The sequence below is a fragment of the Sinohyriopsis cumingii genome, chromosome 11, assembly GCF_028554795.1.
Source record: "Sinohyriopsis cumingii isolate HCF-2022 chromosome 11, ASM2855479v2, whole genome shotgun sequence".
NCBI classification, from domain to species: Eukaryota; Metazoa; Mollusca; class Bivalvia; order Unionida; family Unionidae; genus Sinohyriopsis; species Sinohyriopsis cumingii.
In genome coordinates this window covers 109,574,485-109,598,383 of record NC_142971.1, presented here as the reverse complement: position 1 = coordinate 109,598,383, position 23,899 = coordinate 109,574,485, and the positions used below count along the sequence as shown (strand labels likewise).

At 34.1% G+C, this 23,899-nt stretch overlaps 2 protein-coding genes across 2 annotated transcripts in view; one reads left to right on the top strand and one right to left on the bottom strand.

Moving 5' to 3' along the window:
- The first annotated feature begins 330 nt into the window (after nt 1-330).
- Nucleotides 331-23,899, top strand: part of LOC149789281 (protein SAND-like) — a 38,254-nt gene continuing 14,685 nt past the window's right edge. Inside the window, exons 1-6 of the mRNA XM_089975470.1 lie at nt 331-839; nt 4,434-4,600; nt 8,263-8,701; nt 13,281-13,456; nt 17,332-17,452; nt 21,544-21,825. Coding sequence (XP_089831596.1) covers nt 528-839; nt 4,434-4,600; nt 8,263-8,701; nt 13,281-13,456; nt 17,332-17,452; nt 21,544-21,825 — 1,497 coding nt within the window. The 5' untranslated portion in view covers nt 331-527. The remainder of the gene's footprint in view (nt 840-4,433; nt 4,601-8,262; nt 8,702-13,280; nt 13,457-17,331; nt 17,453-21,543; nt 21,826-23,899) is intronic.
- LOC149789280 (sodium- and chloride-dependent GABA transporter 1-like) overlaps nt 15,896-23,899 on the bottom strand; it is a 95,769-nt gene continuing 87,765 nt past the window's right edge. The window contains exon 12 of the mRNA XM_089975469.1: nt 15,896-16,873. Coding sequence (XP_089831595.1) covers nt 16,796-16,873 — 78 coding nt within the window. The 3' untranslated portion in view covers nt 15,896-16,795. The remainder of the gene's footprint in view (nt 16,874-23,899) is intronic.

The window sequence follows — 23,899 nt, the reverse complement described above, 5'->3', positions numbered from 1 at the left end:
AGAGATGTGTTGGTATCTTCTTTAATTGCAGACGTCAATGAATAATGGCGTGATTAGTGGAAATTGATATTAGTGCTAATTATTATTTTAAATATGCATGAATTGGGGGCGAATTCTCCCTTGACTGGAGTTGAAGTGTCTTGTTGTCGAAATGTCTTGGGAGTTTTCTTGGGGTCGAAATGTCTTGCTCACATGTGGTATTGTTACTTATTTATAAATGTTGATAAATATTCACGTTACTGCACCCGAACACTAATGGTTGAAATGGGAGTTATTTCCCATGGCAACTCTTTGACCTCGCTACTTTCTCCGTTAAATAAACAATATAAATCTTCACACTTTTTGTTTCTATGTTTGTTTGTGTTGTTGTTGAAATTTAAAGTAGGTAATTTATTGAGTCTTGATATGTTCTTTGAGGGTCTTGGGGTGTCCTAGGGTGTATTGGGGTATCTTGGTGTGTCCTGGGGTGTTTAGTGAGACCCTCTTGTGCTGAGACTCTCTTGTGCTGAGAAACTACTAAAAATATTATGAAAATGGCGGAGTCCAGAGAGGCGGAACAGAGACAGATTTCAGACCCAGACGGAGAAGAATTAATAGAAAACAATGCTCCCGGTGACAGTAAAAATTCCATGCTGATAGCATCAGATTCGTTTGAAAACATTGATATAGACTGTGTAGAAGAATTTGAAATAAAAAAGCACAAAGGTGGCCTTATTCATGAGATCGTGAAGCAGACGTCAAAGGAAGAACAGGACGAGGTAGCGAAAGAAAACGATGACCAAAATAGTGCTAAAAGCGACTTGTCGATTGGAGAAGATTCCAGTGAGGACCAGGGTGAAGTATGTTGTTCTTAAATTTAATAACTCTGAAGTATTTGATTTTTATCTGGCGCATGCTTTATCGAGGCTAGCTATTCCCTGTTTTCGACTACTCACTTTTTTCCTTTATTTTGTCACCCAGGCGACTATTGTAATCAAAGATTCTGCGACAGATACAAGCAAACTGTTATTATCACCACTGCCTTGTTCTTGTGAATCCATGGGTTGACAGAGATTCACAACTCGCCCAAAATCCATACTTCATAAGTGCATGATACTGTATGTTCTGTTTAGAGATATTTTTTAGGTATTATACAAAAAACTGTGATGCATAACTCCTCTGCCTGTAATAACATGTATGTATATGTGTGTATTATATATATATATATATATATATATATATATATATATATATATATATATATATATATATATATATATATGTGTGTGTGTGTGTGTGTTTCTGAATCAGTCTAAAGTCATAATATTATATGACATATATTGACATTACCCAAAGTACTTTGAATTATGAATTCTATCAGAAGACATTTATAAACATGGGGCAGGAATTGTTAACAAATTTCCTTACACAATGTGATAAGCATTTGCAGGAATAACTAAAGTCTGACCATACATCCCCATTTGTTTGTACCCCCCCCCCCACTGATTTCAATAATGGAAACTTGGAACTTAGTTCATTCATTGATTTATAGTTTCTAACCTGAGTAGAATGGCCCTAACACCGTCGTCATCTGCGCGTTTCATGTTTAACAGAAGTTTTCAATATAAAAGAAGGGACATGCTGGAGATCCATTTCCAGTTCCTGGACATTTTCATCAAAGGTGTGTGTGCACAACACATTCATATTTCATCTGCTTCTGATATTTCCAGTGTTGAATAGAATGACGACAACAAATTTGCCTTTCACTTGGATTTAACAAGCGGTTAATTTTTATGTTTATGTGTACAAATGCCAAGGGATATAATTCCAAACTCTCAACGTTCTGGTAATTTACAGAATTATCCGGCAGTTACTGAATAGGATGAACTACGTCATTATGTTGTCGGATGGAAATAAACTAGCCCATAGTGTACGTAATATGGCGCCATGTTAGTATAGAAAGTCTGTTAATCGTGACAGGGGAAGGGGATGCCAGTATTAGTGCCATTCTGGTCACAGTCAGGTTAGAAATTATAAATCAATTATTCAGTTGACTTAGTTATGTACTCTTTTTATCACATTAAACGTTTTTGTTATTGAAATTGGTAGGGGTACAAACAAATGGGGATATATAATGAGACTATAGTCCAATCCATGCAGAATAGCCATCCTTGTATAATGGACAGTATGTTTTGCATTTAGCACTTAAAACTGAAAGAAAATCATACGTTTAGTCTTTTTTCATAAAGTATGTTTACTGTTGCTATTGATTACCTTCACTGCCATTATGGCAAGTTGTTAACACTGGTAGTGTTTTTTGTTTTCCTACTTCATACCCAGCAGCAGTACAGATTTTCATTGAAAATTTAATGATAGTTGTATCCATAATACTGATAAGAAAATTACCCATTGTGACTTGCCCAGAATGGCTGATTTATATAGGAAAATTATATGCAATAAATGACACTTCTACCAGAATAAGTTAATGCACAAGTGTAACTTTATAAAATATTCCTTATCATTAATATTAATTTTTTATAACCAGGTTAAGAAATGAATGCATGGAATAAAAAGTAAGTAATGATCACGTGGCAGCTGTAGTCCTACAATGTAAGACCTCGACCCTGATATTTATGTTTTGGGCACCTAGGTCTTACAGCCGGAATAACAGCACTGTGTAGCGTGCTTTTATGTCAACTTATGTCGTAAAGAAAGTCAGCTTTTCAGGAATATCTCATACAATTGGCAGCCCATAATGATGCTTTGCTGCAAATTAGTCATAATGTTTTAGTCAGACTTACTTACGCTGATGTCGTTTTTATAATAAATTTAAATTCTTAAACACAAGCAAATAGAACTGTTTTCGAGTTTCGTTGGTCTACATTTCAGTTGACTGGAATGTGATGGAAGCAGAGAATGTCAAAATCGGGTTAAGTTGAAAAATACTTCTTTAACTAAAGGAATAAAAATTATTATTATTGAAGAAAGTGTTTAGATAGCTTCATTTAATTCATGATTCTTATTCTCCTTTTAACCAATTTATGTATTCTGGGCTATTCACAACTAGATAAGCCGAATTTATTTTAATGGACAGAAAAACAAATCTCCATTCCAGACCAATGGGAGAAGTTGTTCCCAGGTGCAATCATTCACAACATGAAGTAAATTTAAATTTGATGTATACCAAAATGAGATTTCTTTTCTAAAAGATTGATTGAGCATGCAGTACACCTGTAAGTTCAAAGGTTGATGGGTGGTTATGAGTGCATGACTTCTGTTATTGTGTATGGGTATTAGTTTAGCTATGCTTATATACTTATTTTGGAATGTAGCAGAAATTCACTTCCTTTGATTCTTGTTCTTGTGTAACATGCTCTTTTTATTATTCAGCCTTAAAGAAGCAAAATGAGTAAAACTGTATGTAATAAAAAGGTTACTACATTTATATGGGAAAATATTAACTTATTTTTTATCTGAGCTATACTGCACTCTTAACATCATGCAGTATAGCTAAAACTAAAGCCTCAGTATCTTCCCTATAATAATTATTCTGTCTGATGAAGACCGCTCCGGTGGCCTAGTGGTTAAAGCATCCATACTGAATGCGGGAGGTTGTGGGTTTATACCCTGGCTGTGTCATACCAAAGACTTCTAAAAAAAATTGTACTAACAGCTGCCTCACTAGGCGCTCAGCATTAAGAGGTTAGTGTTAGGACTGGTCGGCCTGGTGTCAGGATAATGTGACTGGGTGGGACATCATGCTGCATGTCATTGTAGCGATGGGGGTGGACAATTGTTAAAGCTACATTAAAAATCTAAATCACACACACTGTCTTTTGTAAATATTAAACTTATGTCAAATACATTTGTTTAGTCTTTATATCTACATTATTTGACTTTTCATGAAATGGAATTTAATTTTTGTATATTAGATACAGCAGGTTTTTTCGACTACAAATCAGAGCAAGAATATTTTGTATATTTGTTAGAGAGCTGGAATTTTTTTTACATACAAAATACCAGCTTTTGCCCTCCCCCATCCCAGTTAAATGGTCAGTCCCTTATGAAAGAGAGATTGTGTTTTGAAGACATTCGGTAATAAAGGAATAAGGTAAGTCTCTAATTACTTTTTAAATAAGTACGTTAATACAAAATGAAACATTTTTTGTGCTAAATGGCTTTACTATCCACGGCTTCCAAGACAGGCCTATGAAATAAATATAAAATACCTTGGTTTTTATCAAAGAAATAATTCCAGAATAGAAGCTGTTAAAGCAAGAAGGGTGGATCTAAACTATTTTGAAGGTTACCTGTATATTAGACATGTATTTTTATGCGAGACCAAGCAATGCTGGAAGTGTACACTTAGGTCCAGTACTGGGTGTAGAGGTAGTTTGCCCCCAGACTTGCAATACTTACACTTCTATTGTTATTAATTCTTTATGTCTTCTCAGATTTTTGAAACAAAAGACATAGCAGAAGCACTGGATGAGTCATTGAATCCTGGAAATGGACCCATAGTAGCTCACATTACAGATGAAGATGTCAATAGTCCAGAATGGAGATCACAAAAAAAACACATCTTTATCTTTAGTGATTCTGGAAAGCCTGTTTACTCAAGGTAAAATTATGAATTAAATGTATTGTCTGCCATTGATGGCAGATTTCACAATTTTGTATTTTGAATCAAGCTTAAAGTTTGAGAATTTTGTATCCATCCCCCGTGCTTGAAGTAGGTGGGTGGGTTATTGCTAAGAAAAGCACTGTGACCAACAAATTTGATTCTATTCTACCTTTGTAAATTTGTTGTTCACTGCTTTAAAAAAATCTGATATCCTGATGCTCAGGACCTCACTAATTTCAGAGATTGGGCCTGTCCAGTATTCTAAGCTATACAGGCTATTTTGAAAAAAATCTAATTTACCTGAGAAAACATTGATTGTGCTTACGAAATGCAAAAATCTATTTTCAGGATATTGACATGCCAAAACATGGGATATCATATTAAAAACACAGTCGTGTTTAGAAAAATATGATTTTTAGTAATCTTTGAAAATAGGGGGAAAAAGTTAAATACTCCAGAATATGCCCGTTATATGTAACATGTATAAATATTATGCAGTAATGATTGGAGCTGATTTAAAACTATCCTTCAGTCAGTTTAAATAAAGGCAATTAAAAGGGAACGAGGTCAGGTATAAAACACCATTGCATGGCTTACTTAATTGGCTCACAATAGCTAGTGTGTTGCATTTAAAGACTGCAGTTGGCGAGCCCATTGTACTAATTTGCATAGGTGAAAAAGATCATGAAGTGGAACAACCCAATATAGGTAAATTAAACAGGTGCTAGATGTGTGTAGGTGAACTAAAGTTATTACATATCATTGCCTTGAGTGAGAATGCTTAAGCCATCTGTATTAAAGATTATTGACATGTTTGTGAATAGTGGCAATGTTTATGTGAAGTTGAATTTAACCCTGGATATACAAAACAGAATGCATGATTATTTCAGTTGTTGGAATAGTGTTCAAGTGTGATTAAATTTGGAAGGAAGGTGATTTAGGAAGAAAAGCAAGCAAAGATAAATTTTGGAACTCTTGGTTGCTGGAGTTTTCTTTGTGAAGAATGCCAGGAAATAAGGGGTGGGTGGGCTTGAATTTAATTCTTAGGAGATGCAGCAAACAACATATCAACATAAAAGTCATAAGTCATTTCTGTGTGTACCATATCTGTCAAAATAGGAGACCACCTGTATGCAACATATTTGACATGCTGAATTGAACATTCCAATTAGTTAATTGACATGTGCTTTTCAGTATTATTTTATTAATGAAATAGATTAATTGATGGACAATAATAAGCACAGACTTGTTTTTTGGCACATGATTTGTTTTAATAAAGTTTTATCACCTATATTGGACAGAGGCATTCAGCTGTAGTCCAGGCTTGTGGAATTTGAGCCAGGGCTTGTGATTTTTTTTATAGTTACCAGCCCTGGGTCTGTGACTAAAACTTTTTTCTTTGAACATTGTTGATTTAAGCATAATTTTTGAGAAAAGCAAATGGTGTGGAAGCAAATACTTAAACTTTCTGGTTCTTTATGATGGTAATTTGTTCCCTTTTAGAATGTCATAATAATATTACAGTTGGACAAAATGATATGGTTGGGGTAAAGAGATGGGCATGTCGTTATTGCATGTACATAGGTACATTTTAATTGTTTGCATCAACATATATTGACAATTATAAGGTTGTTTTCATTGACGTTTCTAAGGGACCAACCCATGTACATGTTGAATATGTAAGATGGTTTGAGTGGCAAAAGGTCAAAACTCATTTTGCCACCAGGAGCATTGTTTAATTTTGATCAGGGTCCAATGAATTAAAAAAATTAGGCTATGTGCTACCTGGAAAAGAAACTTGGGTGCACATATTAACAGCAGTTGCCCTAAGTGTGACCACCGGTATTTAGTAGCCCACTGGATTACCTGAATTTAATATTCATTTATGGGAGCCCATTCTCGTCATTCTTGTAGCTCTTGTCTCCAGGCACAATGTTTGTAGGAGCTTCCTAATGAATTTGCACAATATCAAGATCATATCTTCAATGTGTTGCACAGAAATGGAGTTAAATAAAATCATGGAAAATCATTCATCACTTTAAAAGAATGATGTAAGTGGTTAAATTTACTGTATTGTGTTTATATGCCTGCCATAAGGTGGAGCATATTATATTGTGAAGTCCATCTGTCTATTACTAATTTCATTTCTGTACATTGGTTTGAGTTGTCCTCCATCTACAATTACCAAATTAATGGATGGCTTACACTTGGGGTAAGGAAGAATCTTGTAAAGCATAATAAGAATGGTTTCTGTACATTAAATCTCAGCACAGAGGACTGTTAAACATGGGGCAGGCGTATCATGTAGCATTCATGTTCTTGTTACATTCATTCCCTTGATTGAAGAAATAATAATTATAAACTGTTCCTTGCTCATGATGACTTGGTAATGCTTTGATGGTTAAATATTTCGAGCAGTACCTATGCAGTTGTTTGATTGAAGCTAAGATAGTCAATTTCTGACATATAAAAGCCTTCAACACAAAGTTGTTTCACCCCCTAAAGAAACTGAGAGCATTACATTTTATTTAATTCCATTTATTTCAGAGTTGGTAGCCGCTGATTCTATTGACACAGAGTAGGTGTTTTCAGTAATTATAACACATCCAAAGTAACGTAACATAAACTAATTGCAAACTTGAAACTGCTTTTTGTACAGATTGATACTGTGGCCGAGTGGTCTAAAGGGATCTCCGTTACAGATCACTGCCATCTCACCTCTGTCTGCATGGGTTCAGATCTTGGATTTGGCCAATGTTGGTACGTGAGAAAGCTTGCCAGTAGCTTCTCGTGGGTCGGTGGTTCTTTCCAGGGTTTTCCTGGATTCTCCCTCCACCATTAATACTGGCCGCCATGTATAGCCTATCGTGTGCTGAAACATGGCATTAAACACAACAACAACAACAGATTGATATTAAAAAGATCAAGGCCTCTGGACATTTTGCAGCTTTCATAAAATGAAACTACTCCATTACCTCTGAATTCTTATCTGATGACATACATTCTGTACATAAACCTGAAGGCAAAGCCTTAGGCATACAGTTAGAAATCTTAAGAGCAGAGGTGTATGCCACAGTTATTCTGAATTTAACAACTGATCATGCAGAATTGTGAAATTGTTGGTAACCTCATTGGTTGTGAGTTCCTCTCCAGCAAAATGAAAATTAAGGCTCAGTGAATAATATCACAAGTATAAGGAACCAACCGTTTAATTTTTCTTTATGTGGTGTGTGTGTAAAAATAATAGAAAATATGGTCTTGTTGGGTGAGTAAATTGTAAGACAGGGCAGGTGTGTTTTGTGTAAAGAGACTTGCCACAGGCCTGTGTCAAAAAAATTTTATGAGCTCTGGAGCAGTTGGACAAGGTTGGGTTCAAGACTTGGAGGAAAACAATGCTTTATGTTAAATATTTTGAGAGGTCAATAAACACAATTGTAATATTTGAAGTACAAAAATTTCAGCATTGTGTCAAAATAATAGTTAAAGATAGGGCCCTTTTCAGGCACTTGAAATTTCAGTATAGTGAATTGTAATCAAGGTTTGTGATTTTTGTTTAAATTGATTGCCCAGTTCCTGTGTCAGAAAAAAATTCTGTGAACATTGAGAAAAATAACTATATGATATAACTGACACAGTGTTTTATACTTCTTTATTTTCAGGTATGGCAATGAAGACAAACTTGTGACCATATTTGGAGTGATGCAGGCATTAGTGTCATTCATACAGGTCTCTGGTGATGTTATTCGATCCATCATAGCAGGAGAACATCGATTTGTGTTTTTAATCCGAGAACATTTGATTTTAGTTGGTGTCTCAAATGGAACAGATTCTACACAACAAATGCTCATGCAACTGACATACCTTTATAACCAAGTGTTAAGTGTTTTGACTTTTACTTCATTGCAGAAAATTTACAAACAGAGAAGGAACTATGATTTACGTCGACAGCTAAGTGGAGCAGAAAAGTTTTTAGATAGTTTATTGAATATGATGGAGACAGAGCCAGGTTTTTTGTTAGGAGCTGTGCGTTGTTTACCATTGGAAAGCACAGTCAGGGATATGATAGCACAAAGTATAGTTCAGCATGCCAAAGTGAAGGTGAGTTGCAGTGTTACCATAAACTTACATACAATTATTAACTTTTTTTTCACTTTTTGGTCATCTAACAATGAACATTAACTGTTTTTTATGATAAAAATTGTTTTGAACTGAAAGAAACCATATTGTGTGGATCCATGTATAGACTATTTCTGAAATATTAAGCGTTGCATCACTTACCTGGCTCTTATGTTTGCTGTGGGTACAAATTGGTAACATGCATTGTATAATAATAAGGACCATTATACATGACAAAACTGTTGAGACTGTTGTCAGTTAGACAGTTAGAAACATTAGGTGGGTAATTTTTAAGTTCTACTGGTTATATATAGTCCAAAAGAACTTATGGAATGGTCTGTCATCCATTGTCTGTCTGTCTGTCTCAGGCCATCTTGAAAATTGTGTTATCACTACTTCTAGATTGTCTTTGTATAATGCCTAGTTGGTCCTGATGAAAATGGTGAGATCTGAAATCCAATATAGTCATCACATCATTCATCTTGAAAATCTTGTTACACTAATTCTCCTGTATGAATTGTCACTTTAACATGGGGTTTTTGCTGAAAGACTTGGTGTGATGTCATTTGTCCTAAAATAGATAGTGCTGATCTGAAATCCAAATCTGGCATCTACAGTGGCCATCTTTGAAATCTTGTTATCACTACTCCTTCTGTATGGATGGTCATATCAGCATGGGATTTTCTTAAAAGACTTCTTATGATGTTTAGTTGGTCCTAAGTAAACATGGTGCTGATCTAAGTCCAGTGTGGACACTATGGCAGCCATCTTGAAAATCTTACTGCAACTTCTCTTGAACAGAAAGTTAGGCTGATTTGGAGATTTTATAAAAACACATTGTTTGTTTTAAATGAACATGGTGCCATTCTGATGTCCAGCATAGCCACCACAGTGGTCATCTTGAAAATCTGATTGCTAATCCAGCTGAATGGAAAGTCATGTTGACATGGAGTTTTCACCAAGGGACTTTTTATGTCTGCTTGGTTTTAAATGACAATGGTGCTGATATGGGGTCTAATATGGCTGCCACAGTGGCCAGCTTGAAAATTTTGTTATACACTACTTTTTCTGGAGACTTTTTATAATTATTTGTTCAACTAGAATTAAAATGGTGCTGTTCTGATGTCCAGTATGGGGCTGTCTTGAAAATTTTCTTTTTTTGCTACTTCTCTGAAAGGGAAGTTCATTTTGACATTGGGATTTCTTCAGAAGAGTTCATATGGTGTCTGCTTGTTCCGGAAGGAAAATGACTAACTCTCAATATGACCACCATGAAAATATTGTTTTCTGTTGTCCTCCTAAATGAATGTCAATATTAACAAGGGGTTTTCACTAATAGACTTCTTGTGATACCTAGTTGGTCCTAAATGAAAATGGTGCTAGTCGTACATCCAGTATTGATGTCATGAAAATCTTCCTGTCACTCATCCACAAAAATGGATGATCATTATGACATGAGGTTAGACCAAAGTACTTCACATGATATCTTCATTGTCCTAACTGAAAAGGGTGCCAATTTAATATGCATTATGTCCACCACAGCAACTAATTTGAAAATTTTATTATTGCTAGAGAATACCAGATGGTTTCAAAACACCACCCAATAGTTAAAAGGAAGAAATAGTCTTTTCTTGAATTCCTAGGTATTCACTTTTCTTGAATTCCTAGGTATTCACTTTTCCCAGTAGAGCATCAGTCCCTTCAAGGGATGCTTTTTTCTTCATGTAAGCCATGGACTCCTGATTAATATAGTAATGATTTTATTTTTTTTCATGTAAGCCATGGACTCCTGATTAATATAGTAATGATTTTATTTTTTTTCATGTAAGCCATGGACTCCTGATTAATATAGTACTGATTAATATGGTAATGATTTTATTTTTCTTCATGTAAGCCATGGACTCCTGATTAATATAGTACTGATTAATATAGTAATGATTTTATTTTTCTTAATGTAAGCCATGGACTCCTGATTAATATAGTACTGATTAATATGGTAATGATTTTATTTTTCTTCATGTAAGCCATGGACTCTTGATTAATATAGTAATGATTTTATTTTTATTCATGTAAGCCTTGGACTCTTGATTAATATAGTAATGATTTTATTTTTATTCATGTAAGCCATGGACTCCTGATTAATATAGTAATGATTTTATTTTTATTCATGTAAGCCATGGACTCTTGATTAATATAGTAATGATTTTATTTTTATTCATGTAAGCCATGGACTCCTGATTAATATAGTAATGATTTTATTTTTCCAGTTATGTTCAGAACTAGGGGTGAAATGATACATATCAATATGATTCACAGTACACATTCTTTGATATGAATTTTCACTACACATTAACTTGATGGTCTTTCCAGCTTTATAAAGTCAGTGATGTAGTAGGTGGTGGCCTTTCATATGATTTACTGGTTATATTTCCAGTACATACAGATTACAGGCAGACACATACTTAGCCATTAATATGCCATCTAGTCCATGACAAAGTAACAACAATACTTTCAAACAGACTTAGATGTGATTTTCATTCAGCATTTGAGGCCATTTAATACTGCTCCATTTGATCAGATGCAGAAATCACTTTAGGCACCTGACAGTTATTTTGATCAAAGAAAAATCTTTACTTAATTTAATTTTTTAAAATTCTTATTTATTTAGTTTATTTTAACCCTGATAGGGAAATATGGTTTTGTAGACATGATCCAGCAGGGCTGAAATGTGTGAGAAAAATGAAAATTGCATTCTACTCTTAAATTGTCTGTATTTTAATTTGCCTTTTCCACATTTGCTGGAAGGGGGATTGACTGGCATGCAGTCTATTTTTGTCGATCCAGCATGTACATCAGACTTGTATTTAACACCATTATCATGCTCAAAATGACCCACTAGTCATTAACAATTTTCACAGCATCATTAATCTGATGTAGTTTTGTCGTCATGACTATCGCCATGCCAGGAATCAGCCCTTTTGGGTTTGTCTACATTGCTCTATTTTTAACACTGTATTTGTAAAACTTCCTTGGTGCTGGATTCAAACTATGAAATAATGCTGTTCCAGGCACATTGTACCCATTAGATTTAGTTTAACAACCATTCATATCAAGTGACTAGCAATGCTAATGGCGAGTTGCAGGCCATATTTCACCAATGCTGTAGTTTCAACTCATTTGTCAGCTTATTAAAGATGTACCAATTTTTATACTTGCAATTTCTGAGAAAATGAATCTTATCCCTATCGATTTCATGCAGGTATGGCTGATGTAAGGGTGTTCAAGTTTGCTTGTCTGGCAAGTAAGCAGCTACCCTGTCATGACGGTGTTGGTAAATTCAAACTTTTTGATAGGCATATGGCTTGACACTACATCCCAACATGAATGTCCAAATATCAAGAAGGGGGTGGCAGGGGGCAGAGGAAACTTGAACTACTTTGTCAAACAAGCTTTTTGGATACAATAATTACCAAGGAATTGGCCAAGGGAGGGGCAGTGTTATGAACCACGTCACTTGGTGTTAATTTGCAGATGGCACGTGAATGTTATCTTTACTCTTTTTAACATGAGTGTATGAGCCTGCAACAGCTGTCTCTGATTAAGTCTGAATTCAAAAGTCAAACACTAATGTTCACAACTGCTGAAAGTGAAAGTAATTTGTATACAGTAGGTATAATTTTGCATCAGTTTTACACCACTTGCATCACTATATCGATGAATCATTTCACTCCTATTCAGAACTGTTTTGTGGTGTATTTGTCTAACATGACTAGTTAAGTACACATACATGTTGCAGTCGCCTTCCATAATGAGGGATCACTGAAAGGATTTGCTTGCATAAAATTGAATTTTTTTTACTCAGAACATATTAAGAAGGAATCATATCAATATTTTTCTGTATCAGACATCAATAGAACGTTTTACTGATCTTTTACAGAGTCATTTAGACTGTGTAAGGGAGGCTGCTACATAATAAAATGACTCGTAATCTAAAGAAAATAGGATAAGAATGATTTGCAATGAAACTATAAACATTTATTGTTGATAATAACATTCCTAATCCAAAACTTTGAACATAAATGACAGGAAGGCGATAGTATAGGACCACTACCTTTTTTATTTATTTGTAAGTCGAGTTAATCTGCAAATAGCAAAGATTCAGATCTGCTGTAGCATAACGCACCTGCAGGTCAAGGTCAATGATGTTTGTTCTAACAAACTGCACACACCCAGATCTGCCAGCACATTATGTATCAATAGATCTGGGTCTGTGCAGTTTGCAGTTGGACTCATCTTACAATTTAATATATACGGTATTTTGTTCAACAATTTTAAGCCAAATCTAGGAGAAAAGTTGATGGACTTTTCACATTCAAATTAAATCTCCAGTAATACAAAGCGACAATGAAAGAAACATTTAATAAAATTAGATTTGAGCATATGTTCAGTTTTTGTGCATAGTTTGTGTTCTGACACAAATGATTTGTTTAATTGGAAAGATTTGTGAATTTGTTCTTGTATTAGACTACATTTCTATTTATTTTTTTAAACATTATTTTAGGACTTGGTGTTCACTTTAATCATTGCCAATAGTCAGCTGGTGACATTGGTGAGAATGAAGAAGTACTATCTGCACCCTATGGACTTGCACCTCATCATCAACCTTATCAACGCTGCTGAATCTTTCAAAGCTGCGGAGTCCTGGACGCCCATTTGTCTACCAAAGTTTGATTCTAGGTAGGTTATGTCACATTCTAACACATCTATGAATGGGGGATCTCCGAGTGGTCTAAAACACTCACCGTTATGGATCACTGCCATCTCACCTCTGTTTGGGTGGGTTAAAGTCTCAGGCTCGGCAAACGTGGATACATGAGAGAGCTTGCCAGTAGCTTCTCTTGGGTTGGTGGTTCTTCCCAGGGTTTTCCGGGCTTCTTCCATCATTTATACTGGCCACCATGTATAGCCTATCTTGTGCTGAAAATGGCGTTAAACCCCATAACAACAACAGCAACATCTATGAATGTAAGGCATTTTCTGATGGATCAAATGTACAAATTTCAGGCAGTAAAATATAATTATTTTTCTGATTAGTTAGATATAATGATTTCATGTTGTAAAATATGCTTTTTTGATTGGTCAGATATAATCATGGTTCTCAATAGATTTCCAGACTGAAGAGTCAGTTGACCCTTGACCCTAAAATCTTAAGAGTTAAAACTAATATGTCGAGAGTCAATTCTTTTGGAAAGTCATGAGCCCATCGCTGTGATTCCTTGTTCTTGGTGGAAACAAATGTTTAAGATTTATTGTCTCATGTTGAATAATGAGAAATACCTGTATAGTATTTTGTAAGAAATATAAAATCTCATTTTTGTGAAAGTGTTTTTCATTCTATCTATATGTTACTGTGTGTATATTCTGTATATAAAACAGAGGATTATTTTATACTTTATTATATTTTCAACTTTTTAACATAGTCTGTTATCAACTGCTCAAATCATGTATGCAAAATTATACCCATACAACTATGAAGATTATATATTTTTCAGATATCAAGGATGTATATCACAGAATTGTCAGTTTGCTTTTCCACTTGTCCTTAAATTTTCTAACAAATTTCGGAGATTGCCTCATCTTCTTCTCAGCAGAGCAGACACTATTCTTTCTATTTCTTTGGATTCTCAGTGTCAGAAAATTCATTACTGCCAGGTCATTTTCGAGACAGAGACAGAAAAGAAAATATACTTCTATGTGCCATTGTAATTTTAAAGTTCAGATGTATGCACTGAGTGTTATGTCCGTTCGATTTTTTTCTGAATGATCCATTAATGAAAACATTTGAGGTTTTCAACATTTATTGCCAATAAAACACAATCCCTTGCCAAAAACTGGCTTAGCGAGAAGCTATATATTCCCATTTTGTCTAACTGATTATAATTTAAAGTGCCATCAAACAATTGCCAATATCTTATCAAAAATGAATCCAGTGAAATCATAGGTGATTCCGGACTTTAAAACATGAAGCAACTTGCCAGTAAAACAGTTAAAGTTGATTCACTTCCATTGACAATTGGCTTCGTGAGCTGTCATAATGATATGCTCCAGTTCTAACCAGTTGATTATAATTTGATGCCCAACCATACCAATGCTTATATTTGATCAAAAGGCAGTCCATTCATGTCATAATTGTTTTCTCTTCCTCTATCATAAACTTCAAATGTAATCTTGAAACAATCCAACCTAAGTCAGTTGAATCTCAACCTGACCAGTGAAATGTAAGTTCCACCCAGTTCATGTATATCTTTCATTGGTGTGATATTATTGGCTGTCAGGGTCTAAACTATTGTCAAGCAGATGTCAATCAGTGCTTCCTACAGTAAATTTGTTACAGACAGCATACTCTTAATAAGAAACTAAGCTGGAAGCCAATCAAGGGTAATTAAAATTGATGTTTCAGCCCAAATCTACGTGTGTAAAAAAGATGCACAAGTCAGAATTTCCTTACATCAAAAATAGGTTATTTTAAAATTCCACCTGTCAAAACCGAAGGGTACATGTCTATTGAAAACCCTGATAATGATTTCAGGCAATACAATCCACACTATACAGTTGCAAACATTAATGGCATTGAAACTATAGTTACAGTACAGTTCATGCAGCTGTGATTTCCCACATGTTACCATGGATATGGAAACACGTGGGAAGAAAATATTAAGGTTGAATGTACATACCACTCCTCACCATTGTAAGACTTTGTGATGATCCCTTTTGTGGAACTACTTTTTATTATGCTAGTGTTTTAATTACAGTAGACTTTATCTAATTTGTCTGTTAGAGTATATTGCACCAAAAAAAATGTACTGACTTTTCATGTTGTTGCCTTGTGTTTTTCTGCAACTAGACTAATGTAAAAAGAGTGACAATGTCACTTTATAAATGTTTATCAGTTGCCAGATTATATATTTTTGTAAATGTGCTTCTTAAAATGTTGTAATGGGGGGGGGGAGTGTTGTTGTTGTTAGGTTTAACGCCATTTTTCAGCACACGATAGGCTGTACATGGTGGCCAGTATTAATGGTGGAGGAAGAACCTGCGAAAACCCCGGAAAGAACCACCGACTCACGAGAAGCTACTGGCAAGCTTTCTCACATACCCACATTGGCCGAATCCGAGACTCGAACCCACGCAGGGGGGGAGTGAGTAGTCAGGTTATAATTGGAACATTAACATGAAGTTCTAAAATGACTGACAGCTTTAGTTTTATATTTTTTAAAACAACACAATTTTCATTCATTTTAATTTTCAAATAACACTTTTGCTGTCACTGAGTATTTATAGATATGCCTAAGTCAGTTACTAGTATGTTAAAAAGTTATGTAAGATTTGACTAGTGTATTTTATCATTTTAGCAATACACTTCATGTGCCCTTCAGAGAGATTTTACTAGTATGTTAAAAAGTACATCTCAGAGTAAGAATCGTCCTTGCATTAAACTTCAAGCAACCTGCAAGGAGAATTTACTATAATATTCAGTGTGTGATGTGATTTTCATATAACAGCTGTTGATTCCTCTCTCTCTCTTTCTCTCCCCCAGTTTGAACAGTTTCATTTAAAACAATTTATTTTTAATATCTCTCGTTTGACATTCTTGTCATTGCCGGAAATGCTGCCAGGGCATGCAGTTGAGAGAATCATGCAAACTTTGCATAAATTTGCACACTTAAAATCTCCTTTTCAGTGGTAGTTTGAATTGAAATATAATGTAGAAAATTCAGAATACCAACCCTATGAAAATATAGGCAATTTAATAGTGGGGTGCAACTTCAATTTCTCTTCTCCAACAATTTAGCTCTTCCAGATCTTGTGCAACAAAACTATATAGCCCAGTTGTGCTTTTCAAATAGAGAAATTTCTTTCCTTTCTAAAATATAGTGTTCTGTAATTTGAAATCAAAACCCAAGAGTAGCACTGGCCAAAGTTTACCTTTGGTGGTCAGCACTCTAAAACAAATCCAGTGAAATGATCCCAGTGTTTCACTCAGATTAGTCAAGGGCAAAGGTCTTTGTATGATTTTTAAAATTTGATGAAAGTTTTGAAAACAGAGTCCAGAAACTGGAAGTCCTGGAAGCAGCAACTCTCACTACTGGCAGTCTGTGAAAGATCAGACAAAATGATTATCTTTCAGTAATTTATTTTACAGAAGTAGATAATTTGAATGAATAGTTACAGGTTGGTTTTGGAATGTAAAATTCAGGCCTGGAGGGTTTAATTTTGTTTTTTTCCTCATTACAATATTCTCTGCAGTTGCATCATAATGTTTATTTTAGTTATTAATTGGTATTTTAATTTTAAATATATGTGAAACAAGTAAGGACAAAATAGAGATAAATAATTTCATATTAAGTTCAGGAAAGCTGTTTATTAACATTGTCATGAATAAATTTCATATTCCAAAGACTATGATTCTTGCAGGTAGAGAGTTTAATATATGTATTGTATGTTTAGGATTTAAGTATTACAGTTCTCTGTTGGTTGCATAATTTATATTTTTTCCTAGCAACTGTAGATGCCAGTTTTTCTATCCAACTCATGCAGATCTTTAATTTCAGTGGATTTCTTCAAGCACACATATCATACCTAGACGAGAGTTGTCAGACATGCTTAATATTGCTCACTGTGGACAGGGAGTCATTTTTCACGCTGTCAGAATGCAAAAACAGAATACAAGAAGTAGGCATTTTTATTATATACCAATGCAGACCATTATCAAAGTGTTTATCACATGACCCCCCCATATGGTTACTAACTTTAATATTTCTACACACACAGATCACAAAGAAGGCTTTTTCTTTTTTTCCTTTCTTCTATTCTTGTCCCATACAGATTAATTTTTATAGTATAAATTATAAATATATTTGAATGTAATGCTTTGATGCATTTAGAAGCATATGACTATTACAAGACAGATTTCCTTCAGTATAAGACAGTTGATGATGTCCATAACTGTCAACTGTGGTATGTACAAAACTGCAGCATGGCATAAATTATCACAGATGTGATGATTGTGCATATGTGAGTTCCAGGGTGGAATAAACCTAATATGCAGTACAAATGTACATAAGTACATACATGCATGCATACATACATACATACAGACACACACACACACACACACACACACATGCGACTCCATCTATACTTTGCACCCTGATTACTCACGAACCTACTTATAATGTTGGGTTGGGCATGGATTCCATTTTTTCAACCAGGAAAAACCCAAAAATTCATCCCTATTTGTTGAACTTGAAGTAAATTGTTATCAAATTAGGTAACTGATACTTTTATATATTGCTGGTTTTATTGTTGAAAACAGAAGATAGGACCTGGAAATTCTAATCGACATTATAAAATTATCAACTTTTAATAAGAAGTCATATATTTTTGCTACATTTTCTTTCCAAATGACATTCCTAGTACACCATGAAATTTTGATAAATGAAAATGTCACTTAGCATCTAGTGGCGGCAATGCTTTAATATTCAACGAAATTTCAGTCAGCGAAAATTTCACTTATGTCTTATGGAGGCATTACTTTAATATATAAATACCAGTTAAATAAGTTTTTTAGCAAGTGAAATTATTGTTGTAGTTCTATCTTTGTGATTGGTTTTAATTGTAAATCATCGTAAATACAATGTGTCCCCTCATGTATTTACAAATAAATTGTGTCAATCTACTGTAACAGCTATGTCAGTGAACATTTATCTGAGAACCTAATTATGTGCTGTCCATGATTTGATATCTGACTTGCAGATGTATTCTATTGTTGCACTGAATTAAAAGCTGACCTCCTTTGTATTATCATATTAATTGTGTTTTTTGTATAAAATAAAGGGAGTGGAATGAAAGAAAAGTTAAAAGCCATGCAAATCCTACATGTGTAAGATCTAGCAGCCCCAGTCACAAGTTTGGTAAACTCATTTCATTTGATCAGTCGAACACAGTTGTACATATTATTGTGTACATAATATAATTAAACTACCTTAAATTAACCTACTCAATCATAAATGTGATCAAAGAGAGCAAGGCAACCAATTAAAATGACTACTTCATAAAATAAAGAGTTTTGTTTCACAGGTAAGGATCATGGTGGAAAAATGTGTTTCATAGAATTCCAAAATTGGCACTTAGAGATAACCTCAAGAATGAGAAGGTGTTTCACTGTTGCAGTGAAGTGATGGCATCAATTTTATTAATTGAACATAACAAAAATGAGTTTCGATGTAGACAGTTATTTCACGAAAGGAATGTCGCTAACCTTTTCAAAAAGAAATCTTGTTTGTTGATGTATCAACAGTTAGTCTGTGCTTTGTTACTCCCTTCTTAACTTTTGGTTATCACAATCCAAACAAGGAACAAGACTAGTCAACAACAACAAAAGGCAGTGATGTAATGCACAGATGTTTTCGCGTATATGTAATGGTTGTTAAAACCAAATGGAATAATGTTAATGATTTCTCAGATGTTTGGCATCTTGAAAATAAATTAAATTTATGCATTAGGAAAAGTGCTTTATTGACAGTTATTCTTAAGGTGATTATAAAATGAGTATTCAGTCATTAAACTGTCCAGTTCTCATCCCCCATGGTTTTCTCAATTGTCTAGTGGAAATGGCATCACTTCTTATGTTTCTTTTAGGTCCCATGGTAACTCGCTTATAGGGCGGTGTCTGTTTTGAGACCCCATCATGTGTTTTTGAGGGAGAGGTGTTTGTGTTTTTAATATATATATATATATATATATATATATATATATATATATATATATATATATATATATATATATATATATTGTAATAAATACAAATGTATGGTAATACAAATATAAAGTAATAGATACAGATGAATAGTAATAGGTACAAATACATAGTAATAGATATAAATGTACAACAGTAGATACAAATATATGATACTTAGCCAGACCTATGAAAGGCTTCTTGTTCATTGTTTTAAATTTGGTGTTTATTTATACCAATGAAAAATGAGGAAGTCACAGTAGATGAAAAAATATGTATTTTAAATTTAGGTACTGTATTTACCGTATATATTGGGACACAATAAAATAATTTGTTTTTCTGTCCCAGAACTTATGGTGAAACTTTTTTCACCTAGGTCATATGCCCCAAGACTTAAGAAACAAAATAACTTTGTATCAAATTTGTGTCCCCTCTCCCCTACTGCATGTTGACATAAAATCGTTAAACAAAATGATTATTTGATAATACAAAGAAAGAAACTAACCTTGTATAGTTATCATTTATTCCTTTTTTTCCATCATGAGTGTTAAGGAATAAAATATATATATATAGCGTAGGCTTCGATACTGTAGTATGTATCATTCTGTCTGATAACACATGACACGTCGTTCATTGACATCAACATTGCGAAACAACTTGTGTTTGTTTGCATTCCAAGGTTTGAATATGTTATCCAACTGAAAGCTGGATTCACCAAAATCGCAGACATGAGGGAAATAATCAACTGCTTGCTTGAAAGCATCTGCCATTCACGCATGACACAGTTTTAGGTGCAAAATAACCAAGATTGTATTATATCCACGTTAACAATATAATAGTATCTTGCAGATAAAAATCATTATTTGAAAATATGTTCCATGAGTGCAAGTGACAATCTTTTCGCTAGCACGAGTTACAAAAGTATCATTAATGCAAGTTATTGCTGTATATAATTTTTACCTGCAGACGTTATTACCTGTTTGTATTAATTATAGCCACAGATGCAAAGTACTTAAGAGGCTATGGTGGTGAATAAACACAACTGGCAGTGAGCAGTAAACTCATCTTTGCACTTACCAACAGGACATCAAAGACAAAGGTTATTTTTGAAGCAAGCCAACTTGGGAAACCAACTTTTAGATACATTGATCCTATTTTTCTTGCTTTTTAGAGATATTAATACAAAGGTTATTTTAATGCAAAGCAAGCTGACCTTAGAAGTCAACATTGGATTCTTTCAAGTGTGCTGATTTTATTTTTCGAATATAGAAAGATGGCCAAGATTTGAAAGCTAACTTTGGTTCTGTTTCACCATTATTCACTGGAATTTTGAAAATACATTGAAACAATGGAACAGTTTTTAAAGTGACACAATATAGTGCTTCATGCACGGACGTTGATGAACTAGTGTTGCCCAGAAGATTTGGAAAAAATAAATATTTGATGAATTTGTGACTTTGATCTCATTCCTGGATGGACTGATGGTAAGATGGGGGCCAAAAGTGTGAGAATTAGCACAACTGGTGTAGATTTGAAAAAAATCTGACTTTTAGTCCTTGCAGGTTCCACTTCAGGTGTTCAGGTGATGTGTTGTCTCTTACAATAATTTTTCACGGTATGAGAAAGCTTTAAAAAAATATTCTTGCACCAATGGAATGGATCGTACATGTGCAGGAGAAGGGTTGTGTTGATGAGATAGATGATGCTGCACTGGATTAAAGTTCTATCACAAGTACATAGTTTTATTTTATTTTTTTTAAAATTTCATTTGGAGTGCATTTTCTGACAATTTTTGGATGATTTAAAAGGTGCCCCACAACTTACAACTCAAGCAAACAATGTGTGCCAAAACATAACATGCAAAATAAAATTACTTTCAAAATTAATTTATGGTGTCCCAACATATAAGGTAAATACGTTATTGCTGCAGATGGGTCAATTTTTATATTGCACTTTCAGATATTCACCTGTTCTTGAAATAGAGTATTTCAAATTATTTATGAATACCTTTACATTCTTTTATCAGAGGTTAGTGAAATACAATGGTCTCCAAGCAATTGGCGATTCGTTGAGAAAAAACAGCTACAGTATTCAAGACTGCAAAATTTCTGATCTCCGGCACTTCTTATACAAATCCAAAAGCACTGCCCAGTACACAAGTCCTGAGCTAGAGGCACCATATTTAACACAGCGAGAACAGGAGAGACTTTTTAGCTTGTACCAATTCCTTCATCAGCGAATACACTCGTTAGCACGACCACTCAAAATATTGTACCATGTGGGACCGTATGAGACACTTCTTGGTTGGGTAAGGCATCTATACACTGTATTCTTCCTGCATTAAAATTTTCACTTGTAACAGGTTAGGGCCATCATATGTATCATATGAAGTGGTATGGTGTGCCAAATACATTTCAAGGAATAAGCATTGGTTTGTGATACCTCATATCTGTGATGACTTTTGAATAAATATTTACTGATTTACTTCATCAGAATTTCTATTACTTTCTTGAGTAGAAATTATACATATAAAAGTATTTAATTATCTCCAAAGCAATGAGTTATATACCATAAGTAGTCGCTTAAAAGTCTAGTCCAACTGCAGACTCCACTGACCCAGATATTCTGTTGCATAATGTGCCAGCAGATCTGGGTCTGCGCAGTTAGGAGTAATCAGTAGAACAAACAGTATAGATACTGGTCTGCAGGTGCATTATGCTATAGCAGATCAGGATCTTTGTTGTTTGCAGTTTGTCTTGACTTATAAGCAAGTATGTATTGTACCCAATTTGTTCTGTTCTTATCCAGAGTGAGTGAGTAATTGTTTGACTCATTTGTTATCATGCTGGACTTGTAACCAAAAGGTTGCATGTTTGAATCCTACCTCTGAATCAACCAGGGTTGACTACAGCAGTGTCATTGGGCAAGGCACTTAATTCCAAATGCATCAGTACTAAATGATCTGCCAGTGTTGCTGTGCAGTCAATCATCAAACCATTCTTATCTTCAAATCTGCAACTAACTTAGTAAAAGACTGCAATTTTTGTAAACCATTTTCATACATTTAATATAACATTATGTTTACCATATACAAGAGAAGTCAACGATGTTAATCAGTGACTAAGAAAGAAAGTTTACAATAATTTTGAAGTACGCTGTATTCTTACATTTCAAATTTGTTTTCTATGGCATTTTAGAATCATCTGTGATAGGAATTTTTTTGACCTGTGTTTTAAAAGGAATATGAAATTATGAAATCTGATATCTGTCATGACATGTGGGTAAATATTTCTCGTATTAATCTTTTAGTAGTTTCTAATACTTTCTAGGATAGAAATTGTACTTCATCCTTAAGCTAAATACACTTTATACTCACATACAAGTTGGGTGCAACTACAAACAACATATACCCTGATGTATTAGGGCACAAATGATTCAATTCCCCATGGACAGTAATGCCATTTGGCTTACTCTACTTTTATGATAAGATTGGCAAAGTATGCTTATATGGTAAGAATGACCTCTCCAAGAGAAAAATTTTAAAATGATCAAATTGATATGCTGCATGTTTGTGTTTGACAAAAATTCCATTGTAAATGCCCACAATAAAAATCCATCCCAGTGAGATATCTCCCTCTTTACATCCAGCAGTACCTGTGTGATGATAGCAATAAAAAATAAAAATGATTTTAGGTTCAGGCCTACTTACAATAGAAATTAATAACATGCATGCTTCTGCTGAAAAATTATGTTAATTTTTTTCCAGTAATTGTTTTCAGCCAATTTATGACTTGAGTTACTTTAAATACAGCATTTAATATACCACCCTATATAGGCTGGTTTGGTAACTTATTTGTCCTTAGATGTATACATGTAGTATGATCAGGTTATTGACAAATCAACGTTTATTTTCATTATAATAATTCAGCGTCGGCAGCATGTTTCCTTGAAATGTCCCACAGAACGTTGCTGTCTCATAGTGACCATTTTGAAGATGTCACAGAATTTATTTAAATTTGGGAGCCATGTTGAAATGATAAATTGATCACATTTTTTACATAAGAATAAATATTTCTCTCTAAAGTATTCAAAAGTAGTATTTTGGTTCCTAGATGGAAAATTAATGCATTTCTTAAGTCAGATGAATTTCAAAGCATTTTGCAACATGACTGTGACAAAGGGATATAATCCAGGATTGCTACATAGGCTCCATGTCAATATAAAATATTAATTATGTTTTTGTTTTTGTAAAAATTAGTGTTATTTAATCTGCTTGCATTAAATTTGTATCATTTGCCTTTCTTGCTGTCAAGTAAAAGTTTATATGAATTTGTACAGGAACAATGATTACTTTAGAAAAGGGAGAAAAGTCTCAGTAGCCA